The following is a 26,078-nucleotide window of genomic DNA, read 5'->3' on the forward strand; positions in this document are numbered from 1 at the left end:
TTCTGACAGGGATTTCCAACAGGGCCCTCTAGTCTCCAGAACTTCTGCAGAGGTTGGTCCTTGTCAGCCTTCTCGTGCTGGGGTTCCAGCTCTGAGGCCCGGAGCCGCTGTGTGGAACTGAGGAAATGAGCCCACTGAAGTGAGAAATGGGATTTCTCTGCTGTTTCTCTCCCCATCAGTGACCAGCAGCTGGAAATCTCCTTCCTTGGCAAGGAAAGATTAATCAGAGCTTCTGGGTGTCAGCAGAATTCCCTGACAGTCTCTTGGCAGCAGCAAATCTCCAGTGCAGAACAATGACAGCACCAAATCCTGATGCCAAAGAGTTAATGGAGAGGGCAAAACCCAGGTCCCTGGAGTGCTGCTTCCAGCTCCTTGTAGGAATTGAGGAGGACAGGGCACACAGGGCTCCCATGTTTTGAGGGGGGCTGCAGAAGGTAATTAACGAGTCTGAGCAGTAAGGAGGTGCATGTGCCGGTGCAGCTCCGCCAGTGCCGGGAATGCTGCGCGTGCCCACCTGTGCATGGAACACCTGCCTGCCCACCCTGGGCTTTGCATGTTCCTCCTTGGCTCAGTGTCCTGAATGCAGGAGTGTGGGATTTCTGGAGTGGTTGTGGGGGCAGTGGGAGGACGGCAGCGACTGAGGGCTTCGACATCTCCATGTTTAAACCTTTCCAGCTCTGAGCAGAGCCTGTGAGCAGAGTCTGGCCTGCTCCCAGCACTGCCACATCCCTCCTGTGAGCCAGGGCTGGATCAGCTGCCTGAGCAGTGCCAGAGCCCCCCATTCCCAGTGTTCCCCACATTCCCCCATGGCTTGGCTCAGAAGGGCCTATGGTGGCTCTCCTTCAGCCCCTCAGCCCTGTGCCCCAGCGTGGCATTGGCATTTTGCTGGAGCTCCTCTGCAGCACATCCAGCCTGGAAGTGCCCAAGGCCAGGCTGGACAGGGCTTGGAGCAGCCTGGGACAGTGGAAGGTGTCCCTGCCCATGGCAGGGGTGGCACTGGATGAGCTTTAAGGTCCCTTCCCACCTAAACCATTCCATGGTGAATGGCAGAGAGCTGTCTGTGTGACAGGAGGGCACAGCCTGTCCATCCGGGCTCAGGGCAGTGTTGAACAGAGGCATTTAATGACCTGCAATTCCACACACTGGCCCTGGCTCTGTGCTCCTTCCTGTGCCCATTCCCTGGATCTCTACTCCATCCATAGGAGGGAGGAACAGACACTGGAGCTGTCCCTGTCCATGCCTTTGCCTGTAGGGAGGTATCTCCCCCATCCCAGCACTGGGAATATCTCATTTTACAGCTCAGGTAACTTTGTCAAACGCCTTCTGATCTTTTTCATTTCTGCTCTGTTCCTGATGCAAGGAATTGTGGCAACGTGTTCTGCTCCAGTTGCTGTAACCAGAAGGTGCCCGTTCCCAGCCAGCAGCTCTTCGAGCCCAGCAGAGTCTGCAAATCCTGCTACAGCAGCCTCCACCCTGGCAGCTCCAGCCTGGACCTCGAACTGGACAAGCCCATCACTGCCACGTCCAACTGAATTCCTGGCCTGGGAGAGGCGGGGGAGCAGCCGAGCCGACCCTTCCCCACGGACACGCGGATCCCAGGGCCGAGGCCGGGAGGCTGCACGTGGGGCGCTGCTCGGCGGGACTGACCTCGAGGATGTGCCGCTGGACTCTGGGATTCTCCTTGTCCAGCTCTTCCCCCTTTCCTGCCTGTCCTGTGTGTCCGTGTCCCCGCGCGTGCGTGTGTGTGTATATAATAATATATCTGTTTGTTTGCGGGAGGGTCCTGGAGGTGGGGGGAGCTGGTGAGAGCCAGGATCCCTGTGGGTATTTATCTGTCCCACTGCGGAACTGCTACAGACCGAGGATTTTGGGGAGCGGGAGCAGAGGGAGCGGGACCGGCCGGAGTGCAGAGCCTGAATAGCTGCAGCCTCCAGTGCTTTCAATCACTCCTGTTATTCCAAACCCGAAACTGCTGTTTGGGAACCTGTTGCTGCTAGAAGAGGTGGGAATCTCCTTCCCCAGAGACCTTTTCCCCTCTCTGTTCTCACAGTGGCTGCCTGAGGGGATCTCAGTCAGGTTCCTGCACTGGCGGCTCTGTACCTGCACACACAATCCGTGAGGTCTGAGCCCTCGCAGCGGGAACACCTGGAATGCTGGCTCAGGAATGCACGTGCTGTTGGTGAGAGCCAAGCCAGGCGTCACACCAGGCCTTGCCAGGCGTCTGACCATGCAATTCCTGCTTCAATCCAACAAGGACAGGAGCAGACCTCTGCCTTGTCCTTGCCCCAGCCGTGTGAGTCCCTCTGGGAGCAGAGCATTGCCATGGTCAGGTCCTGGCTGGTCACTCGCACTTTACTGGACGATCCAAACTGACAGAAGGCGGCCGGGACCCGCGGGGCTCGGCCTTTGTGGATTGCGCTGGTGCTGGGCACCCTCCTGGGATGCTCCTCCTTTCCCAGGCTGTGTTCAGTGTACTCCAGATAGGAAAAAGCTGCCTGAGGAGCTTAAAACAATCCAAAATAGATTACAGATTCCCCTTCCTCCTTCTGTCCCAATCAGACTCACCTCACTGAAGGGTAAAATTCCCAAATATCCATTTGTAACCAACTGGTAGGTGCTCATCCTTTTCCTTTCCCATAGATCCTGCTTAGTGCAATCCAGCAAGGAGGAAGAGTAGATCCTGCTCACAGTGCAGTCCCTAGGCAAAATCCCAAATTCTCTATGGTATTCCCAAGAATCTTGCTGGAGTATTTGAGAGTTCTAGATACAACAGCTCAAAATCCAAGAAACCTTGGGAAATTTGAGCATTTCCCTTCCCTGGAATGTCACAATCACATCATCCAAAGGGAGGGTCACGTGGAGAAACCATCTGGCAGAGCTCAGTGGGTCTCAGGGGAGACGCCGAGGTGGTTGGACTGTGCCCATCCCACCCTGCCAGGATCTGTGTGCTGGCGTGAATGTCCAGGAAGGAGGAGGCTGCGTCCTTGTGGGAAAGGGGTCTGGGAATGGACGGAGCATCTTGGGATCTCCCTGGCACAGGTCTAGAGGAAGAGACACTGGACGTGAAGTGAAGGATGGGGTTTCCAGCCAAGGCACGTTTAGGATCTGTTCCTAACCCAGCAGTGGGGGCTGGAAGAGAGGCACAGGCATCGCTGTTCCATGCAGAGCGGGATGAGGGAATGTCTGGCTCCTCCCGGGGTGGCAAGGGGCAGGTGGCAGGGCCGGGGTGGGGTGGGGGGACACCTCAACCTTGGGGTGCAGAATCAGCCGGAGCCTCCACATGTGCCAAGAGGGTCCACTCCGGGCCGGGGCTGGGATGTATAGTGTGAATAAAAGCTTGCAGCTCTTTAGGCTTTTTTGGATCGATGAAGCACTTTTTTTATTAATATTATTTTTTCTTTGTATGTAAAGGAGGAAGCCGTCTCTCTGTAGCTGTGTACAGAAATAACCCTTCTCTCCGCAAGAGAGTAAAGTGCTCCTATATTTTTCATTTTTGTCAAAAGCGAGAAGTAAATACTTTAGAATTGTTAAATATATAAATAATAAAAGTGAATAAAGTTTAGACTTTTGCATGGGAGCATTTGCTAACACACTTCCTAATTTTTTATTTTTCTTCCCTGTCCCTCAGAGGGGATGTATTGGAGGCTCAGCAGGAACACCAAGGCCTTGGAAAAGGAGACTGCAGCTGCTGCCCTTGGCTTTCTGTTCCACGCTGTGTCTTTCCAAGGAACAACAAACTGTCACTCCTAAACTTAAGAGAAAAAATGAAATCGTAGGCTTGGTTTTCCTGGTGCAGAAGTCCCAGGAAGGGGGAAGCACACAATGCACACACCCTGCCAGGTTCTGTTTGCACAACCAGCATGGTTTTCCTGGGACGGAGGAAGGTGCCAGAGTCTCAGCTCCCTCCATAGCGTGTTTTTCCCCTTGACCAACCATGGTATTTCAGTCTGGTGATGTTACCCAAATGTAGGAGCAGCCTGGATCTCCAGGGAATTCCCCCTGCTTTCGGTGGAGTTTGGCAGTGGAAGCTCCATTCCCACTTACACCTACCTTATCCTGATGCTGGATGGTGGAGCTGTGGCTCTTTGAGAACAAACCAAACTCACTCAGGTTTAAGATTTCTTTGTCCCAGAAGGTGGAAAACTCAACTGATGATTGTCCTGCACAAGGATTATTCCCATTTTCCAAGCACTGCCAGCTCATTCCAGCTGTGCACAGTCCTGTCCCCTCAGGCCCCCCACCATCATTTATTTAGTCTCTTACATATTTGAGGATTTGCCCTGAATTCTTGGGGGTCTGAGCAGCCGTGAGGGGTGTGGGGCCAGACATGTGTCATCACAAGACCTTTGATTTGATGCTGTTCATTAAATCAAATCCTTTGATTTGATGCTGTTCATTAAATCAAATTGAACCAGGTTGGGGTAGAGACGCTGATGGGATCTGGAGCAGAAAAGAAGCAGGAATCACGTTTGGTGGTGCAAGGAACGTGCGAAGGGTTAAACCTCACAATGGGATTTCCTAGAACTTTTATTTCTCCTGAGTGCTTTCTCAGGAGCTCGTTGTGCTGCAGATGTTAAGAGCCCCGGGCACAGCGCTGCCGGGAAGTTTTTGATCTGGGAAATGCCGAGTGTGGGTCTCTGCCCCGGCAGAGGGATCAGAGTTCTGAGCTTCCCCAAGGTGCAGAAGGGTTCCTACCAGGGGCAGCAGCTCTGCCAGAGGACACGGCTGAAGGTGTCAAAGCTCATTTCCCCGTGATCAATTCTTCCTAAGGAGCCTCCTTCCCTCTCTCCTTTGTCCCAGCTCCCGGACAGCCCGTGAGCCTGTCAGGATACCGGCTGCTGTCGCGATAGGCGGCTTCAGTGCTGCCCCCGGGCTGTGGAACAACCTCCTGAGTCGGATCTCAAACAGCGTCAGGAATCACTGGGAGCTGAGGGCCCCTCTCATCCCAGGTGCCCCTCCTCCCTGACAGGGCAGAGGGAGGTGGCACTGGAGTCACTGGGTGGGAGCGGTCTCACCCTGGGAGGGCTCAGTTCTCACAGCTGGGCACAGGTGAGGGCGCTGGCGGTGGCAGGTGCAGGATGGAAACCAACGGCTCTGCCAGGGAAGGAAGTGTTTGGGAACTGCTCCGCTACTTGGGAAAGGCTGTAGGAGTGGAAGGAAGCCTGCCCTGGGAGAGGTTCTGAGGTGTTGGGAGGCTGCAAAGGGCAATAACCATGTGCAGGAAGCTGAGCAGATTCAGGGCCTATCGAACAGGGTGTCCTGGAATTACCCAGGACGAGGTTTGGAGTCAGCACTGAGCAAAGGGCAGCTCTGCAGGACTGGCCCTGGTGCTCCCCAGGCCTTGGAGCTGTCCATCTCTTCCCGCAGTGCAGCTGCCACAGCTCCCAGTGTTGCATTTTGGGATTTCAGCTCACTGTTCTTTGGACTTTGACATTTTATAAATGCTGCTAAAGTCTGACTTTATTATTTAACAAATCTGTCACAAAATTATTTTCAGGCCTTGCAGTGGCAGCAGGTGATGGGTTTGATTGTCCTCTTTTTGGGTGGGATTTATATTAAAATGACATCTGAAGGCTCAATTACTTATTTGAAGCACATGAAATATTTGAAACCATGCCAAGCTCTGAGGACAGAGCTGTTCAGCAGCACTGGAAATGTCAGACCTTCATGTGTGAAACAGTCTTTATTCTGCTGTAGCCTCAGAGTGAATACTTAGATCTTAATAAATTCGTCGTTTTCCTACACAGTGATGAATTCAGAGTCCCTTGTTCTCTGAGTTGGTGAATCTGCAGAGCTCCCAGTTTGAGGGGCTTATTTTTAGGCAAATTACAGCTCATGTATGAGGAAAAATTAATCCTGGTGTTCAGAAATGTAAAATAGGCTGGAAAAACGGGAAGCCTGGATTGGCAGCAGTTGGAGATGAGCCCTTAGGGAGAGCAGGGGATCCCAGGTGTTGATCAGCTCTGCAAACACTTCCAGCACATGGCCTTTCCCTCCTGGGTCACATCCATCTGCTGCTGTTGGACCCACGGGCACAGCTGGGGGTGGATATTCTGCCGTGGTCACTCAGAGCCCTGCGTTGCTCCCTCACTTTCCCATTCTCGTGAGATTTACTGGGCACAGCAGCTCCTGTGCACTGACCCCTGTGAGATCTCTGACACCAAATTGCAGGGACAGAGTCCTGGTGCCAGGACACTGGGAATGGCTTCCAGAGGGTAGGGGTGGATGGAATATTGGGCAGGAATTGTTCCCTGGCAGGGTGGGCAGCCCTGGCACAGGGTGCCCAGAGCAGCTGTGGCTGCCCCTGGATCCCTGGCAGTGCCCAAGGCCAGGCTGGACAGGGCTTGGAAGGTTGGACAGTTGAAGGTGTCTCTGCCCATGGCAGAGGGTAGCATTGGATGGGCTTTAAGATCCCTTCTATCCCAACCCACTCCATGATTCCATGATTCTATGATGTAGGAGATTTTCCAAACCCAAATGTTCTTTATTCTCTGCAATGCACAGACAACAGAAGCCCTTTGCTGCTGCTTCATGGCATTTGGGTGATTTCAGGGAAACTGCTTGGCTCAGCCTGTGATCCTCGTGCCAGGACACAGGGAGCCCATGGAGCCTCCCTTGCTGTGTCCTGTTGGGATTGCTCCACTCTGCAGCTCCCCAGAGCCACCCTTTGTGTCCTCCTGGCTCTGCCATGTTTGAAACTCTGGACAACTCCAATCTCAGCACACAGCTCCTTCCCCCTCTTCCCACTCAGTGTCTGGCTGCTGTAGCATTTCCCAGCTATAAATTCCAGCTGTCTTCAGTCTATTAGTGCCTTTCTTCTTCTATTAACAACTTCTTAATTAAAAACTTGTAGCCAGCAGGGCAATACCAAGCAGGTCGACTGATGGGCTATGGGGAAGGAGAAGCCCACAGACAGTGCTTAGGTGGAGAGTTACTGGATTTGAGTCCAAAACCTGTGTAGAATTTATGTCAGGATGGATTGCAGCATCATTAGGACACATGCATAGGGAAGTAATAAGCTTTCTGGAGGCCAGAGAGAATAAAAATCCCTTTTTTCTTCAGAAAGCAGCAGTTCCTGAGGAGGTCAATGTTCACAGCCACAGTGGGTGGAAAGGGCTGCCCCTGGAGCAAACCCCACCCAGGAGGGGCCGTCTGTGGTCAGCACTGGAAAGCAGGAAAGTGAACAGGGAAAAATGGTGGCTTTCTGTATTTAGTCAGCTTCAGATAACTTTCAGTTTGATTTCGGTTGGTTTTCTGAAGAAAGAAGAGTGTTGACACTTGAAGAGCTGCCGCTTCCAGCTCTTGCCTGGATTTTATCACTGGGGCTTTGCCTAAAGCACTGTGAGAACATTCCAGCGCCTTGGAGTGACTCTCAGGGCTGTGTCTGCATTAGGAAACCTCAAAGCCGTGGATTTCAGCCCGGGGCAGGTGGGGGACACTCCTAAAGGATCTGGTCTGGCTCTTTGTGAAACGGGACATTCCACTACATCTGGAATTTGCAGGTACCTGAGGATTTGGGGGATTTTTTGGATTGCAACCCACCTCGTGTCCGTGCCGGGGCTGCGGGCGCTCACAGCCGGCTGTTCTCGAACACCAGGGCGCTGTCTTGGAGCGCTGCCCCGCCCCCGTAGCTGCCCCTCCCTGACTCCACGGCCACCGGACACAGCTCCTGGTTGCACCACCTGGATGGAGAGAGGGCTGGGCTGTGCCAGTCCTGCCACACGTACAGCGCTGGTGCCAACCCGAGCCGTGCCCTGGTGGGATCCCGCCCATCGGTGCGGGAACGGAGCTCGCCCGAGCAGGGAAAAGCCCCGGGGCTGAGAGCAGCCGCTGCTTGTTCCCAGCTGTGCTCGTGGGTCTGGCCATGGCCAGGGCTTGGATCACTCCGGAGGCAAACCAAAGCCTCTGACACTGCCCATGGAATCATCCAGAACACTCAGGGTGGACAGGGCTGTGCTTACCTCAGGGCAGCGCAGACATCTGTGCAGGAAGCGTCCGGCCGAGCCGCGTGTTCCATTAAGAGAGCTCCTGCGGGGAAGTAGGAGTGTCAGCATTCCCAGGCTCCTGCCAGAACAGCCCAGGGCTCAGGAAAAAAGGAGGGTGGGTACTCCTCAGCAGTGCTTGAAGGCTGAGCTGCTTCAGCACGAAAGGTGGGGACTGAGCTTTAGAACTCCACCCTTGACCCAGGTGTGGATCAGGTGTCTATGGCTGATTCCCAGCCCTTTCCTGGTCTGAAATCCATCAGCACAGGAACCTGCAGCTGCTGGAGCCAGGCCAAAGGAGGCCACAGAGTTCCTCCAAGGGCTGGAGTCCCTCTGCTCTGGAGCCAGGCTGGGAGAGCTGGGGGTGCCCACCTGGAGAGGAGAAGGCTCCAGGGAGAGCTCAGAGCTCCTTGCAGGGCCTAAAGGGGCTCCAGGTGAGCTGGAGAGGGACTGGGGACAAGGGATGGAGGGACAGGACACAGGGAATGGCTTCCCACTGCCATAGGCAGGGATGGATGGGATATTGGGAAGGAATTGTTCCCTGGGAAGGTGGGCAGGCCCTGGGACAGGGTGCCCAGAGCAGCTGTGGCTGCCCCTGGATCCTTGGAAGTGTCCAAGGTCAGGTTGGACAGGGCTAGAGCAGCCTGGGACAGGTCCCTGCCCACGGCAGGGGTGGCACTGGATGAGCTTTGAGGTCCCTTCCCACCCAGCCCATCCCATGGTTCTATGGTTCCTGTGGCTGCCCTGCCTGTGTAGATCCGTGCCAGGCTGTAGGAGAAGTCCCTGGCTGCCAGCTCCATGGTCAGTGCCTGCTCTGAGCCCGCAGCTGCCATGAACTGGCGGAGGCTCCCGATGGCTTCCCGTGCCCGCTGCACAGCCGGGGACAGTTCCTCAGTGCCTGAAGCCAGCTCCAGCTTTTTCTGCAGAGAGAACAACCACAGGAAAAATTCCAGTGTATTTGTCTTGTGCCAGGGAAAGGGCTGCTGGGCCCCTGGGCCCACCCAGCTGCTGACAACAAACTCAGATCCAGGTGAGTGCCACTGGCACAGGGGGAGCAGCCAGGGAAGGGGATGTGCCCAAAAGGAAGCTCCCAGCCTTGCCCTGGGGAGGGAGAATTCCCTGTGACCAGAGTCAGCATGTTGCTGTTTCCATTCTGGCTTCCCAGCTGCATGTGGGGACCAGCTTTCATCCCCAGTTCTCTCTAACTCTATACCTGTATCAGGTCTAATTCTCCCAGGGTTATATTATTACTTGCACAAATATGCTCAAGCTGTGTCCAGGCAGGAAAATTCACCTTTAAAGGAGTTTTCCTCTGCAAATTGTGTCAGTGGGAAAGGCCCCAGGATAAAAGGAAATGGCTTCAAGCTCCACTGGGAGAGGTTCAAGTTGTATATTAGGGAAAATTTCTTCACTGAAAGGGTGGCAGTGCTGGAGTCCCCATCCCTGGAGAGATGTAAAGGCCACGTGGATGCGGCACTTGAGGACATGGGTAAGTGGTGGCCTTGGCAGTGCTGGGGAATGGCTGGACTTGATCCCAGAGGGCTTTTCCAACCCAAAGGATTTTGTGATTCTGATTAAGATTGTGCATTTAACTGTGCCAGCAGCACTGCCTGAAATTTCCCCTGGCTGAGCTGAGCTTCTGTTCTGCCACATCCCAAATCCCTTGTGAAAGCACCAGGATACTGTGCCGATAGTCTGGAGTTGTTGTTCTTTGGGCATGGCATTTCACACCGTTCATCTGTGTCTCCTGTGTTATCCCCTGTTAGGAAGGATGGGACACCATCTGTCTTTGGGGCTGGCCCTGCCCTGTGGGCTGTGGTCCCATCTTTCCTCACTCCAACCCCTCTCCCTGCAGCAGGACTGAGGGATCAGCTTGGAGAGCATCCCCAAAGGCTGGATGTGAGCAGCACAGCATGGTGGGAGGTGCTGTTCATTAATTAGCTCCATCAATAACCTGCAGACGAGACTGAAGCCTGTGAGCAACAGCTACACAGAAGGAATTTTTTATGTTTCTCAGGCTTTCAGTGCCACAGCTCCTCTTACTGGACCAGAAAATCCATCTGGGCTGGGCTGAGCCCAGGTTTGCTCTTGTTCTCTGACTGCTCAGACCTCAGACTTCCACACTTCCACACTTCCCAGTGCTGCTGTTCTGGGCTCCAGGGGCAGAAACACCCCCAGCATGTGCTGGTCAAAAACAAGAACAAATCTAGCACCAACATAAAGCCCATAAACCTCCAAGCCCATGGAATACTAACGAGGTGTTCTGAAGTAGCTCGGAGGTTGTTGCTAATGAGGATCACAGATCCCAAAGGCATCAATTCCCAGTTTGGGTGGGAGCCAGCATGGCACCAGCCGAGCACGGGGACAACACGTGCTACTTGTGGCTGGGACACAGACGTACTGCCACAGCTGGAGGATTTGAACACCTGGAAATATGGGTCAGGAATGTAAAAGCATCATTTATCCTTAAGGGATAAAAAAGACCTTGTATTTTCTTTGCTCACCAATAAATTACACTTTTTTTTTGTTCCAATTTCACTTATTCCTTTCCTAACCAAAACCCTGGATCTCCTGGAAGGTTTTTCCATGCTCTCTCTTGCACTTGGGATGGAGAGGCTGGGAGCTGCTCCCAGGCAATGCTCAAGACAGGAGCAGCTCCTGTTCTCTCCTGGTTGCTCTGCTCCAGCTCTGGGAGGAGGCACACACAGCATCACTGCCCCACCACCCCTTACTGCCTGAAAGGATCATCAAAGGAGCTTCAGAGCTCCAATAGTTCTGATTCCATCTGTTTTCATGGAAGAATTTTAAGATGCTGCTATGTTTGTTTGCTCTCACTGGCTCCTAAGCAATGTGGTCAGAGTGGTTTTTACTTAAAAGATTAATCATGAGTATCTAAAAATACAGTGACAGGACGAACATCCCAAACAGGGCTAAAAGCACAATTTTGTGTCAATGCTTGGAGCGAACACACGGCCCCACATCAATAACCTCAATTTGTTTCCTGCTGCCTGAAAATTGGGGTTGTGGTCTGAAAAGGACCTGAAAACACTGTCATATGTCTGAGATTGCAGAGCTGATTTACAGCCTGAGTTACAGCCTGAATTACAGCCATACACAGAAATTCTTGAGGCAAGAGTTGATTCTGAGCCTTGCATGACACATGCAGGGCTGGTGCTGAGACCCTGTCCTGGAATGTGCCCAAATTTCACCTGAAAAGTGACTCAAATGCAACAATCAACTAACTGCCCTGAGCTATTTTAGAGACACTTTTCAGATTGTAATTGAATTTGAAAGTACACTGGCTCAAAATTCCAGCTAATAAAATTTTAGTACAACACAAACTGACTGGCCCTGCGCAGTATCCACCTGAAATTCTCACCACAGCAGAACTGGAAGACAGGATGTGTCCTGGACTGATCCCAAACCATGGGCAGCAGAAGAGGGGGGGATTCTGCCCCTCTGACCTGCTCAGGTGAGACCCCACCTGCAGTGCTGCCCCAGCCCTGGGGCCAGCACAGGAAGGACCTGGAGCTGCTGGAGCCAGGCCAGAGGAGGCCACAGAGCTGCTCCAAGGGCTGGAGCCCCTCTGCTCTGGAGCCAGCCTGGGAAAGCTGGGGGTGCTCACCTGGAGAGGAGAAGGCTCCAGGGAGAGCTCAGAGCCCCTCGCAGGGCCTAAAGGGGCTCCAGGTGAGCTGGAGAGGGACTGGGGACAAGGGATGGAGGGACAGGACACAGGGAATCCCAGTGGCAGAGGGCAGGGATGGATGGGATATAGGGAGGGAATTGTTCCCTGGCAGGGTGGGCAGGCCCTGGCACAGGGTGCCCAGAGCAGCTGTGTCTGCCCCTGGATCCTTGGAAATGTCCAAGGCCAGTCCCAAGCACACCCTGCAATCTGACATCAGGAACCTGGGGTGGTGAGTTTTGTTTCGCAGGGAAAAGGGCCGGTGTTTGTGTTCAGAGGCCTGTGGACCTGAGTTTGTGGCCGCCTCCTGAAATTCCAGACAGTGCAGGATGTGTCCCGGACCCAACCTGCCACCACCTGGAACTTGTGCTGCCCTGACCAGGGCTTGGAGCAATATGGGATAGTGGAAGTTGTTTTTTGGTCCCTTCCAACCCAAACCATTCAATTATTCCATCCCTGTCTCTCACACTCATTCTTCTCCCCAGGATTTCCAGACTCATAACCTCTAGACAAGGTGGTTTGTCACAAAACTCACCTGTGTATTAAAAACCCTAAAAATTCAGCTTCTCATAGTCACACTGTGCAAGGATGGGGAAGTTCTCTGTATTTCCCCTTCTGTGAGGATAATTATAACTCTTGATTCCTGCTCCTGATCACAGCCCCAGCCACACTGGGCATCTCACCATCAGTAGAGACATCTGATAGAGGAGAAGCAAAACCTGGAGTTACCCTTGAAATGACCTTCAGAGAGCCAAGAGCTGTACACGTACTAATGGTGCTTTCTGTAAAGTCTCTGACAATGGGCACAAGTCCTGCACACTGAGAACCTTGATGGACAAACATAAAATAAATTGTACTCGGTTTGTGTGCATCAATAAAAAGGAAATGGATTGGAGCAGTAAAAACCCCTTTACGATGGGTTAAATTATTTCCTCAGTAGACAGGATTGGGAGGGATGTTTCAAAATGAACCAGACTCACAGACTGAAAGAATTTGGACACCTGGAGCTCAGAAAGTTGTTGTTTATCACCTGTGAGTGAAAACCCGATTCTGGTATAGAAACTCAAGCACATTCCTGCAGAATTCTGCTGTGGCAAGCATATTTCTCTCTCTCTCTCTCAGGATTTTTCATAGAGGTGCACAGAGAGAAGAAAGAGAAAACAATTTCTATTTCTGCTCCTTGTTTTTCTCATGTGGAATGTGTTTGGAGAATTGTTTACCTGCGGTGATTGCTTGATTGGATTCTAGTGAGGATTGTTTGAGCCTGGTGGCCAATCCAATCCACTTGTGTCTGGACTCTCAAGAACAGGGTCACCAGTTGGTAGTGAGTCAGATATGGTAGTTAGAACAAGTAGGTTTGTAGTTTTAGTATCTTCCTTTATATAGTATATTAATGTATTCTAGCATAGTTATAATAAAGAAATCATTCAGCCTTCTGAAGTGGAGTTGGACATCAGCATTTCTTCACAGTGGGTTCGTCTGCATTTTACAATACTCTGCAGACAGAAATCCCTCCCAGACTGCCTTTCCAGCACGCTGCTGCCCAAGGCATAAAGGAAAAGCTTAAACTAGCCACGTCTGGTTCTAATCAGAACTGGAACATCCACACTGCTGAGCCCGACCCAGCCCCTCTCCCTGGACATGCGGCATCCTCAGTGTGACATGGACAGGAAAGGCAGTGGCATTACTGGAATTTGGAGACCTTGAAGCCAGCACTCACACCCCTCCCCCAGCCTCACCCACAGCATGACTGATGGGAGCACTGAGGAGCTCGTTAATTAATGAATCTCAGTACTCTGCAGGTCCCTGCTCTGCATTCACGGCGCTGTGCTCCCTAATTCTTCCCTGATTATCCAGTTGCTGAGCACCTGGAGGGGCCCTCCCAGCTGCACCACGGAGCTGCTCCAGGGTGCAGCACAGCACCTCTGTGGGGTGTTCAGTGTAAGACTGTGGAGGCTGCTTCTTTCCAAATTATTTTAAAGCCTACCCACAGCTCTTTTATTTTCCCATCCACTACCTGCAGTGTCAGCCTAAGCAGCTGTTTGCCAACAACTGGATTTGCCCCCAGCAGATGTGCTCAGTCCTGCTCCTGAGAAGATCTGGCTTCTTGTTTGGTGGCCAAATCGTTTGAGCTATTTCTCCCTTCTCAAAAATTGTCTGAGAGGATGGCAAGGGGACCCTCACCCCTGGAGGTCAGAGAGCTGCTGTGTACAGAGCACAGCTGAACTGCAGGGGTGAGATGGGACACAAGTTGCCAACTGCAGCCATTGTGAGAACTACTCAGGCTCTGGAAAGCTCTGTCCAGTCTCCAGTGCTGCAGGAGAGCAGTGTCCCAGACCCTTCCCTTCTCACGGGGTCTGGGTGGGAATGTGAAGTCTACACACAACTAAATCCAGCACTCCAGATGCCCAGGATTCCCTTGCTGTGCCTGGACTAACAAGATCTGGATTGCTGTGTCTGGATTAATAATGTCACCTCAGAGACAACACCCTCTGATTCTGTCTCCTGTCCCCTTTTTGGGATGGACCAAGCCAGGAGATGCTCCTTCATGAAAACTCTGAGCTGCTTTGAACTCCTGTCACCTGAGCAGCTTTAAAAGAAGAGCCAGAGAATAGCAAATCCATAGAGGCAGAAATGGAATTCCTTTGGCTCTTTCCATCTTTTCAGGGAATAAAAATAGAAAGCCATAATGCAGTAGATAGCCCTAGTGAGGTTCGATATTCAGCAGTCTTGTGGTGATTTTCCAGTTAAGAAACAAACCCACAAAATTATTTTGTATTCAGGAAGGTGAGTCACGTTAAAAATACACTTATTTTGGTACCTGTGTTGAGGAACTCTTGACAGTGCCAAGCTCCCCACCGCTGAGCTGAAAGCGCACAAAGATCCCAGGATTACCACTGCCTGCATCCTGCTTTTGGAAGAGCTATTTAAGGAGCAGAATTGTAAGACACAATTCCAATTGTTGGAATACTTGTCTAAAGCTTTCAGTTTTGGCCTATCCCCTGCCAGCCTCAGCCAGGAGCACAAACCCCAAAGAAGGCTCTGCCAAGGTGGGTGGATCAGGCTGAGCAGGGCTGCAGCTGTGGCCTCACCTGCACTGTGGACAGGAACACAGCCATCACCTGCCCTTGGCTCTTGGTGAGGGATCGCAGCACATCCAGGGACAGGATATTTGTTGTTCCCTCCCATATGGACAGCACCTGTGTGGAAGAGCATGAGGGAGCCTTTGCAGTGACTGCAGCAAAGAAGGGGAGTGTGAGGGAACAGACACAGGGCAGAAGTAAGGGATACCAAGGATATCTCCAGAGATGTCTTGTTTCACAACAAGTGGAAGGGAGCAGTGAAGCTCAGCTCCATTGCTGTGCTAGGGAACAGCCTCAGCACCAGGAACACATCCTGTCCTTTCCTGGGGGTGACTGGGCTCAGCAGGAAGGCAGTGAGGGAAGAGCTGCAACACCTGGAGTGAGCCTGGGAGGGCTGTGTTCTCCCTTGAGTGTGTCTTTAGCAGAGAACCAGAGGGCTGTGCAGGGGACTTGGTGGCACACAGGACCTTCTCCTGCCACCCTCTTACCAGAGTATCCCGGAGTATGACTGGCAAGCCTGTGTCCTCCATGTAACCTTGGCCCCCAAAACTCTCCATCGCCTCAACAGCCACAGCAGAAGCCTGCAAAATGCAGAGAGTTGGCATGATCCATAGTGCCTGAGGGGAAAATCCAACCTCCCACACCACACAGCAGCTCCTGCTGGGATGGGCTGACTGGGTCCTGCTCATCTCCTGAGACAAGTTGGTTGTCACCTGCAAGAGGAGCAGATGAGAATGAAGTCTGAGTGACACTGGGAGAGGACCTGCAGAAGCAGCAGGCTCCAGAGCAGGAACTGCTGCAGGGCCTGCAGGTATCCCCTGCTCTCACTGCTGTGTCACTCACTCCTCTTCCCACCTCTGTGGCTGCCAACATTCCACACTCTGGGCTAATCAATCTGTTCCATACCTGCTTCCCTGTGTACAGTTTGGCCACTGGGATGAGAAGCCTCAGCAGCAGCTGGTCCTGCTCACTCGCCAGGTTGGTTTCAGCCAGGCCCAGCAGGTGAACAATCTCCATAAGCAGCAGAAATGCCCCTCTCACCTGTACCTGTGAGCAGAGGACAGGGATCACTGGCAGGGGTCTTGGACTCTGCTGACTCCAGGGCTCCATGCATGAGATTGCCTCCAGGGTAAAATGCCACCCCTGCCTGCTCAGACCCACAGCTTCAGAGATTCTGAGCAGCCAAGGCACAAAGTATGGAATATTAAAGGTTCTCTGCCACTCTTGGACACGGTGATGCAGTAAAGGGGCAATGCATTTCATCAGGCCTACTTGAGCCTTAACAAAGCTCCTAAAAGGTATCCAGGCACCAAATCCAAGCATTTTCAAAAGATAAGGGATGTGAGATGATGGTCAACCTCTGAGCACCTGGAGCTGCAAAGTCTGTGACAGATTTCTTCCTGGGCAGCTTACTTCCCTGGCAAGTTTTGATTTGGGATGCATCAGGGTACAGAGCTGTGTGTTGTGGGACAATGTAGGATCTGCCCTATCTTTCAAAGGGGAAGTTCTGACCCCTTTGAAAGGTCGATGAGATGCTGGAGCCTGAAGTCATGTTTGACAGATGTTTACCACCTTCCCTCACCTTGCAAGAGAATTTTAAATACTGTTTACAGCCCATCTCCTGGTGCAAGATCTCCCAGGGAAGTTGGATGAGTCCATACCAGTCTTGGAGAAGAGTCAGGTGACTGTGGTGTCAGGCCTGGATTCTGAGGCAAACACTCAACTTCAGAGGTCATGGCTTATCATAGTAAGGGCACTTCTTTCTCTCAGGGAAACTCCCAGGTAATTGTTTAGAATAACCTGAAGTCCAGCAGAGGAGTTAGGTCTGTTATCAGATCAAATCCCACTAGAGTAAAACAATTCCCTTGCTGCATCCACCTTGCTTTAGCAGGAATGGCCTCCTAAATCTGACTGCAGGCAGGCTGGCAGTGCTCACTAACAGCACAAGATCTCTGCCCTCTTTCCTTCCCAACAGGTCCAGCTTGGCTCCCAAAAACCTCACCTCCATCCGGGCTATCGTCTGCATGTGCAGGGGATGGTTCTTGAGGAGCTTCCCAAAGGCCACGCGCTTGCAGGCATAGTCCCTGCTCAGACTGATCATCCTGGGGGATGGGAACACACACAGGGAACAGTTACACCAGCAACTGGTGCTTAGGGAAGTCTCATTCCTCTCTTTTGGGATGGCTGTGACAAGCTCCCAGCACTGCCACCACATTCTTCCCACACTGTGTTTGCCAGGCCTCACTTCTGAGCATTCCCTTCCAGTCCCCTCCACCATAAGAACCCTGCTCAGCTGTACAGGTCTGTACAGGTCCTGTACAGGTCACCCACCCACAGGTCACACTCCTCCAGGACTGCTGGCTCCAGGCCTGTCCCTCAAAGGGGACACTGGGCTCAATGCCGAGCACTGCAAAGTCCCCTTGTCCTGACCAGCTGCTTCTTCAGCCCTGAGGGGATCTGTGCTGCCTTTACCTTCTCATGGAAGCCACTGCCCCAATGACATTGTGGATCCGAGTGATGTTCAGCATGTTGGAGATGGCGGCCACTCCACGGCCTTCTGCAGAGATCTGCAAGGAACAAAGGCTGATGGGAGCCTTTCACACGCCTTGGATAGGGATGGACATGGGCTGTCCACTCTGTCCCTGTCTGCCCCCAGGTACTCAGAGACCTGCTTGCTTTAAAATACATTGGTCTCATTTTAGCCAAGTCTGTGGTGTGATGTGGCTGCCCCATCCCTGGAAGCGTCCCAGGCCAGGTTGGATGGGACTCGGAGCAACCTGGTCTGGTGGAAGGTGTCCCTGCCCATGGCAAGGGCGGAATGAGGTGAGCTTTAGGGTCCCTTCCAACCCATCCTATCCTGGGATTCTGTTTCTGTGACCAGAGAAGCAGCTTTTGGAGACTGTGTCAGCATGATCAATTCTGGTCCCTGCTGCTTGCTCCTACCTGCACACTACACAAACTGTCCCTCTGCTGGCCCAGGAACCAGGATTAGAGAAATGACCAGCCTAAAATTTTTTTTGTTGTTGTCTTTTCTCACATCTTTTCCTGAACTCTTCTCAGCTCTACCCCACACAGAGCCCCATCAGTGAATCGTTTTGTGATTGGACAGTCAAGCCACAGAGGTGGAAGAGAGGAAGTTTTTCAGTTGGGATCTCTGCTGAAACCCCCAGGAGTGAGTGCCATGCCAGGGCAGACCAGTCCCCAGGGCAGGGGAGCTCTTACACACCAGCTCTGCTCTGGCTCCTTGCAGCCACAGCTCTGCTGTTGCCATCTGCCTCGTGCCCAGCTTGTCCTTCAGCCTTTGCACCTGGATATTGTTCAGCTTCCCCTCCTCATCCCGAACCCTCAGGAAGAACAGGGACAGACCTCTGGAGCCCTGAGTACACTGCAAGGCACACAGAGAGGATTTTATTACAATGCAAAAGGAAGAAAAAGAATGCCCCTGCTCCTTCCCCTGGATCCCCATCCAGCAAAACTGGTTTACCTGTCCTTCAGCATCTGCTATCCTGGCTAGGGTTAATGCCATATCAGAATCAGCTGCTGATGTGAACCACTTAAATCCATACAGACGATAGGTGCCATCTGGCTGCTTCCTGGCCACAGTCTGGGTGCCGTTTGCTGAAAAAGAGGAGAAAATTTCCTGGTCTTATAGGAACTTCTGTGTCAATCAATGCTGATTTTACCCTAAGCAGCAGCTCCTTTAAGGCACTTCTTGCTATGAAGATGGAGCATGGGTGAGCTGTTAATCTCTTTCACTGACCCTTGATAAGAAATGCAGTTTATATAATCCAGTTCTTTAGGAGTTACCTCAGCCAAGAACACAAAGGGCTCTGTGTGCAGAAGAGGACAGAGATTGGGTCTTTTGTTGGTTAAAAAGCAGAGCTGTGCAGAGGATTTGGATGACTTCTGCTGAAGTCCTAAAACAGCTCCCTGGCTTTTTAGGTTCCCCGCATCCTTTGTGTTCAGTTCACACTGCCACATCTGTTCCCACCGCACAGCACATACCAACATCTGAGCCACCCCTTCGCTCCGTCATCCACTGGCCAGAGGTCCAGAACTTCTCAGGGTCACGGGATGTCAGACGATCAAAAGCGTTTTTCAGAGATCCAGGAATACCCAGTGACTGTTTGAGGGGAGAGAAAATAAACTGAGATGATCATAACACAATAGTTGACATTATACAGTTGCCTTAACTGGTGTGGTTCAGACAGGCCAGTCTGGAAGCCAGGTGGGTGTCCTGCACTGCAGAGGATCTGCCGGTGCTGCTGAGAGCCTGTGAGCCAGCGCAGCTCCCACCAGCTGCTGCAGCACTGTGCAGACAGAAGGTGCAGACCTGTGTTACAACACAGAGTGCTAAGCATCCCTATCCCCTTGGATTTCTGGAGAGAGAGGTCTCAAACAACCATGTGCCAGGTTCATGTACACTGGATGTAACCAGCACCCAGAGAGCTGCAGGGAAGAGGGAACTGCCTTGTGCTGCTTTAAGTTTTGGTGAATTAAATGCCCAGGGTTGGCTACCTAAGGGATATTTGATTCCTACAGAGCCACTGAGGCAACGCAAAGGGGGTCACTAAGATCCAGACCCAAACATTCCAATTGGTAAAGTCTTGGTGGTTTGGTGAATTTACATCAGGTATGGATCTAGCCTATTATATCTAACTGCCACTCCACACAAATATGGGAAAATAAATTGTCTTGTAGTAAAAATATATTCATAGGATCACAGAAAAACAGAATTTGGGTTGCAAGGGGTCTTAAAGCTCATCCAGTGTCACCCCCTGCCATGGGCAGAGACACCTTCTACTATCCCAGGTTGCTCTAAGCCGTATCCAACCTGGCCTTGGACACTTCCACTTGGGACACCTTTCCAGCTACCCGCAGTGCCACAGGTGCCATGTGCAGCAAAGGCCTTACTGAACACAATGCTGTCAGTGAAAATAAAAGTTGGCGTGGGCACAAAGACTTTGCACCTCACGGAGAAAGGCAGTGGGAGACACAGCTGAGTCACAGAGCAAGGAAGGGCTGTGCCCAGAAGCAGATGGATCAGTGCTCCTCCATCCTTGGCTGATGCTCCTGCCTCTAACCTGCAGCGTCCGGACGTGGGCTGTGCCCTCGGGGACCAGCCAAGCTCATACCTCAATGACTTTGGCTGCCCCATCAGTCATGGCCAGTGGACAGCTGAAACCTCCAGAGGAGCTTGAGAACAAGTACAGTTTGACAGCCTGGTACAGGCGGCTGGAGAGGGAGAGACAGAGGGAAAACAGATGGGTTACACAGCAGTGCAACAGCACGAGGATAAAATATCTCGACTGGGAAGACAGGAAAAATTACAGTCAGAATGGGTGAGGATCAGGCCACTTATTTCTGAGAGGGCAAAAACTGTTCCAGCCAGGAAGAGTGAAGGGGAGCAGCAGAGTTTCTCAGTCCCAGTGGGACAGCCAGCACCAGGGCAGCTTGTGCAGTTTTTAACAATAAGAAATGTGAGTCTGTCTTCATGGTCTGGAATACAAAACACCTGCAAGTGAAATCCCACATCTTTAGCTGCATTACAACTAACACACACAAAGCTGGAATGGTGCAGGGAACTGCCAGGCCCCAGAATCAGGAAGGTGACATCAAAGAATATTATGATCAAGTGTGGGCCATTAGTTATGGCATATCATTGGTGAGGTGGAACATTGCAGTGGACAGACAGAGCTGCTGGGGACAGTGGGAGGTGTGCTGGTGTCCGTGCAGCATCTGCTACTGCTTACACAACCAGCTCAGACCTGCAAAACGCTGAATAAACCTTGCTAAGAATAATCAGGAAGGCACTGAGTCTTCCTCCCAATTTCCCCCAGTTACCTCCAGTTGGAGTATCTTTTCTCATAGGCCTCAGCAATCAGCCCTTCTTCTGCTGAAATCTCCTTCATTCTCCTCCACGCCGAGCAGGTGTGGATGTGATCCACACGCTGCCCCCAAGCATTGTACTGCCGGAACATGGGGGGGTTCAGCTCACATTCCCAGCTCAGAGGTTGGATCTTGGTCAGCAGGCGGTTTCCAAACCTCTCCAAGTCCTGATGCACCTCCTCCAGGACCTGTGAAGCAACAAGGAGAGCCCTTCAGCACATCTCAGCCTCAGTCCCAGCTGGAAGGGCAGAGGAGTGACCATGTTGTCCTGCAGTGCCAGTGGTCTCTTGCCACTTGGCCCTTCCATGCATTCCATAACACAGCATGACAGCCCCCTCAGCTTCTGCTGGCACAGCTGTGCTTCACTGTCACTTTTTCTTTTTTGTCCCTCAAAATCATTTTTTCAAGTTACTTTTGGCAGCCTGTCTGCATTTCACAAAAGACAGAAGCACTTTAGTGTCAAGGCTGAGAATGACACAGATGCACATGAGCAGGGGGGTTGGAAGAGACAGTCTCCAGAGGTCCCTCAGCTGCTCCATGATTTACTGCTGGAGAAGAATGCCAGGGAAAAGGCTGCCAAAAACTGAATGCCTTCATCTGTACAGGAAAACTTCCACTGGGCTCAGCAGCTACCTGCCTGTCAGTTTAGAAAAGGAGGGGTGAGGCAGCCTTCAGCTTCAGCCTGGCTCACAACATGTCTAGATTCAAATTCCCACCCTGCACCCAGGAATCCTCCCTGAAGGATCCTTCCTGAAGGATTCATGTGCCCTCATTTCTGCTGGGTTTGGCTGACCTGGATGGAGTAACATGTCCGTAGTTAATGGAGGGAAACCAGCACTCACAGAGAACTGGTTAATTCTAACCCCCTCAGATCCCTATTTCAGGGTGACAGGAATTGCCTTTTGCAAGTTCTCTTCCATGTCTGTGAGCAAAGCCAAGTGAAGTTAACCAGATGTAAATAACCTGAATATTAGATGACTAAAATCAGGCAAGGAGGACCCAACCTCCAGCCCTGTTGGACCTCATCAGCCTAAATACATCCAAGACTGTGTTGGGGGTCAAAGAATCACCTGATTTGCTTCCATGAGAGGAATGTTTTTTGCTGTTCTCTGCCTCTCAAGAGATGCTCGTTCCCTTCTCAATAAAATAATGAAGGAGGTGAATGCCATAACTGCTGCACCCAAAATCGTGCAATTATAAACTCAGTTAATTTCCTGTTGATGAAATACAAACATGGCTTTTTCCTTTCCCTGCCTGTCCCTGTATTGACCTTCCATTAATCTACACCCTGTGTGATTTATTCCCTTCTCCATCTGCCATTCCATGTGTGTAATGAGGATCAAACACACATTCTCCAGGTGCCACTCTGGAAGTCTCCATGCTCAGACCAGCCAGTTTTCCTTCAGCAGAACAGTGAAACAGTGTTAAAAATCACAAAACAAGCCAAAACCATGCATGAGAGTCTGTCCGCTGCTCCAGCTCATGCCACACCCAGATCTGCCATGGGCGTGCACCTCCCATCTTTATCATGCCGTGACAACAATTTGAAGGTTGTTTCCAAGGCATAACCCAGGAATCCAAAGTTCATGGACTTTGCTGAAGCACAAGACTCTTTGAACTGTTTACCTGGTGGGTTTTTGTGGGCAGAAGAACATGAGTCTGACAAGCAGACCTCTTGGGCTGAGTTCATACAAGGAATTCGTACAACAATCCCTTCACCATCATCCATATTTCTTAAAACTCCCCAGCTGCTTTACTGGGAGCTCATATACCCTGACCACACACTGCCTGATAAACCACTGAATTATCAAATTTAAAAAATTGTTTATTTCCAAGATGAAGGAACAAAATCAGAACTCCTACACTTGGGACTGCTGAATGTCACGGAGAGCAGCCTCGGTGCTCCACAGAATGAACACTGGGATGTGGAGAGGACAAAATCATTTGGGTGAGGGCTGAGGCTGCTGGGTGGTCTCGTTCACCCTAGTCTGTCCTACGATGTCCCAAGCATAAAGATATGGGAAATATGCAAATTAATGCAGATTAGAAGAGCAAATACATATCCTTTATATTAAAGGATGTATTTTTCAGGGCAGCAAAGCCTGACAGATCCCTCTTCACAACAACCCAGAAAAAGCAGGTGCTTCATTTGGTCTTCTCCTTAAATCACCTTCAAACAGAGAAAGAAAATTTTTGTGCCATTTCAAGAAAATTTCTGTGTTTGGCATAGAATAGCACAACAGGAATCAGCCTTCAGCTTCGGTGGGACAGCCAAAGCTTCAGGGGGTGCCGCTTTCCTGGAGAGGAAGGTGTTCCCATGGAGAGCAGGCTGTCAGTGCTGTAGGCAGCAGCCCGGGCTCTCCTTTCCAGCAGTGAGGCAACACTGCCCCGCTGGGACCGAGTGCAGAAACGAAAGGAGGGTGCAGCTCCCGGTTCCCTGGGAGATTTTGGAGCTGCTCTTCTCAGTTTGGGGAAGGAGCAGAAGCAGCCTTGTTGTACTGATCCTTTTATTCTCTGGGAGACCTGAATCCTGCTTCTTCTGAAGGTGCAGATTAGGAGCAGGACCTACACGGTTACCCAAAGGCATCCTCCTTTCCTGTCTTCTCTTCTGCCAAGAAGGCCACGGTGGTGCTTAGGGAGGCCTCATTCCTCTCTTTTGGGATGGCTGTGACAAGCTCCCAGCACTGCCACCACACTCTTCCCACTCTGTGTCTGCCAGGCCTCACGGACCTGGAGAGCAAGCAGGGGAAGTGGGAGCCTCACTGAAAGCCAGGTCCCCACCCCTCTGATCATCTGGTGGCTTTAGAAGTCGTGGCATTGCTTCCGCTGGAATAAATCATGGGGAGAGGTCACACTCGGCTCCATGAAAACTGCTCCCTGAAAAGCAGGAAGCACTTGTGGCCCTTGGGGTGATGGCAGAGGCCAGCCAGAGAGGTGAGCCACCTCCTCCCAGGGGTTCCTGTAGGAGTGGAGCTCACAGCACAGATATCCAGAGCTTGGGACCTCAACCCCCATCTGCACCCCTGAAATCCATACAGAGCTTTTCCCGGCTGAAGAAATGAAATGCTACCAACCTGTGCTGGGAGCAAGCAAGCCCCAAGGGGCCTTTCCACCCTCTTGAGTACTTGGCTGAGAACAGCCCTAGTCCTTAGGAATTTTCCTTAAAACCCCTCTTTCCCCAGAAAGAGAGGTGGCAGGACAAAGCAGAGTTTGCAAGCATCTTAGTCTGATTCCTCTCTCAGAAATTCCTTTCTCTACATGACCAGACAACAAATGCCCACACTGACAATCCCAAAACAGCGATGCAACACCCAGCCCAGTCCCAGGAGCCCACTGAGCCACTTGCTGTGTGTGTCCTAGCAGTGTTTGCCACCTCTGCCCTCAAACACAAGAAGTTTTAAGGAATGCTGATAAATTCCCTCCAGTTAAACACTCAAAGGTACAAAAAGGCTCAGACAAATGTTCAAATCAGCGTCTGAAGCAGCGACTCGGCAGAGTCGTGGTGGGTACACACAGAAACACAAACTGACCTTGGGAGGAAGGTGTGTTTTCAAGTAACTCTGAAGCAAAGTGTCTTCCAAGTACTGGTTCCCAGTCTCAGGCTGCTCTTGGAAGAGGGGCTCCGTGTCTCTCCTTGCAAGGTGCATTTCCAAATCTTCTAACACTTGTTTTTCCTTCATGCTGGCCTGTTGCTCCTGCCCCACGGTCGTGTTGATTCCTTTAATACTCAGCATTTGGCACCTGCCCCAGGGCAGAAAGTGACCCGGTTGCACCTGCCACAACTTGCAGGTGACACTGGATCTCCACCAGGGCAAGTGACAGACAAACATGATCTAGCAAAGCCCTGGGGGTGACACCTACAGCTCTCACTTGCAGACACCCTTCCTCTCCCAACAGCAGCACCAGTCCTGGTTTGTTTGTGTGTTGTGAAATTATTCTAGTAAAACCAATGAGGTATTCTCTCCTCCCTCAGGGAGGAGCTTTCCAGCAGCTGTTGTTAACTGAACTAGGGAAAAGGTCTTGGGTAAGAGAGCAGAAAACGGTCTGGAAAAACACAAGTGTGTTTGTTGTCCTATCAGCTGGGCAAACCATCATAACTGGACAGACTGGCATTTCCAGAGCTGGGGGAACTGGGAAGGGAGGGGTGTGCTCTCACGAGCATCCCCCTGAATTGCTTGGAGTGGAGATGAAAAGGAAAAAATAGGTTTCCTTATCTGAAGGATAGCTAACAAATTACCTGGAGATGGGAAGAAATGGTTTAGGCAGATTATTCTGTAAATAATACCCTAGTGAAATAGACAACCCATCCTCCTTGCCTAAGTTATGACAAAGGCTCCAAAATTCTCTGCTCCTTGTGAAGTCCCTGATGCCTTTGAATTGGGATGATACCAAGTCTCCCTTTCCCTAGAAAAGTACCAGAGTATTCTAAGAATGTGGATTTGAGTAACTTAAAACTGCACCTCCTTTGGGGTTATATGCTGCTAATAAACCCATACTTTTACTATAAAGTGATTTAAACAAGTATGATACCACACTACTGCCCGTGCCATGGCTGTGCTTTTGCAGGACCTTGTCCTGCCCGAATTCCTGGGACAGGGCAGCAGGGATAGGGACAGGAACAGATACAGAAGCAAGGACAGAGACACGGACATGGGGAGGGACAGGGACGGAGACAGGGACAGATAGAGGGGCAGAGCAAAGGGCAGGGATAGCCACGCGAACAGGGAGAGGCGACAAGCCGCGAACAGGGGCAGGGGCAGGGGCAGGGGCAGGGCAGGGCAGGGCAGGGCAGGGTCAAGTCTCCGCCTCAAGGGTTGGGCCGCCCCGGCCGCCTCCTGCCCTCAGCACCGCCCACGCCCGGGGCTCCGGCGGCGCCGTGGCCGAGGGTGGGCGGCGCAGGTAGGGGACTCGCCCGGCCGGACTGGGGCGGGTCTAAACCGCGACTCAGGGAAACCCTCAGCACTCTAGGGTCTCCCGTGCCCCAGGAGGACCCCCCACTGTCCTTCAGGGGCTCCTCAGGGAGCTCTTTACGTGGCTCCTCAGGGAGCTCTTTACGTGGCTCCTCGGCGCCTCAGGGGGCCCGGAGCACCTGAGGGACCCCTCAGTGCCTCAGGAGGTCCGCCCGTGCCTCATAGCGCTTCCCAGCGCCTCAGGGGAGCTCCGCGCACCTCGGGGACCCCACGTACCTCAGGGAGCCGCTCCCGCCTCTCGGCATTCCCCTGCGCCTCTGGGGTCCCTCAGCGCCTCGCGGCTCCCGCGCCTCAGCCCCGCCGCCCCCCTTGGGCCTCAGGGTTTCCTCGCGGTGCTGCTGTGTGAGGGGCAGGACCGGCCCCGTGTGCACCCCGGCCGGGCCTGGGCTTCCACTCACCAAACCCCCCAGGAACCTCCCCAGAAAAGGAGTAAAACCCATCTTCGGCGCCATGGCTGCTTCACCTTTCCAAC

The 26,078-nt window shown here is 52.1% G+C and overlaps 2 protein-coding genes across 10 annotated transcripts in view; one reads left to right on the forward strand and one right to left on the reverse strand.

Moving 5' to 3' along the window:
• The window catches only part of MTMR3 (myotubularin related protein 3), a 74,500-nt gene extending 70,923 nt beyond the window's left edge, over window positions 1-3,577 (forward strand). For all 4 annotated transcript variants that reach the window (XM_053959569.1, XM_053959567.1, XM_053959566.1 and 1 more), the window contains one exon: window positions 1,361-3,577. In XM_053959569.1, coding sequence (XP_053815544.1) covers window positions 1,361-1,532 — 172 coding nt within the window. In that variant the 3' untranslated portion in view covers window positions 1,533-3,577. The remainder of the gene's footprint in view (window positions 1-1,360) is intronic.
• On the reverse strand, window positions 3,552-26,027 carry LOC128797204 (acyl-CoA dehydrogenase family member 11-like). Of its 6 annotated transcripts, XM_053959577.1 has the most exons (16): window positions 26,005-26,027; window positions 24,167-24,377; window positions 20,592-20,824; window positions 19,883-19,982; window positions 18,753-18,870; window positions 18,232-18,365; window positions 17,974-18,132; window positions 17,220-17,314; window positions 16,750-16,849; window positions 15,654-15,794; window positions 15,236-15,328; window positions 14,757-14,864; window positions 8,731-8,902; window positions 7,962-8,028; window positions 7,543-7,682; window positions 5,669-7,254 (listed from the first exon to the last, which is right to left on the reverse strand). In XM_053959577.1, exons 2-15 carry the CDS (start codon window positions 24,368-24,370, stop codon window positions 7,571-7,573), a joined length of 1,836 nt encoding a protein of 611 aa, XP_053815552.1. In that variant the 5' UTR covers window positions 24,371-24,377; window positions 26,005-26,027; the 3' UTR covers window positions 5,669-7,254; window positions 7,543-7,570. The 6 variants fall into 6 exon arrangements, with proteins under 6 accessions (XP_053815551.1, XP_053815552.1, XP_053815550.1 ...); XM_053959576.1 differs by lacking the exons at window positions 5,669-7,254; window positions 26,005-26,027 and adding an exon at window positions 3,552-3,746 and having other exon boundaries at window positions 24,167-24,522; XM_053959575.1 differs by lacking the exon at window positions 26,005-26,027 and having other exon boundaries at window positions 5,669-6,888; window positions 24,167-24,522.
• Between the last annotated feature and the right edge of the window lie 51 nt (window positions 26,028-26,078).

This window comes from Vidua chalybeata, chromosome 18, assembly GCF_026979565.1.
Source record: "Vidua chalybeata isolate OUT-0048 chromosome 18, bVidCha1 merged haplotype, whole genome shotgun sequence".
In the NCBI taxonomy this organism is placed as follows: Eukaryota; Metazoa; Chordata; class Aves; order Passeriformes; family Viduidae; genus Vidua; species Vidua chalybeata.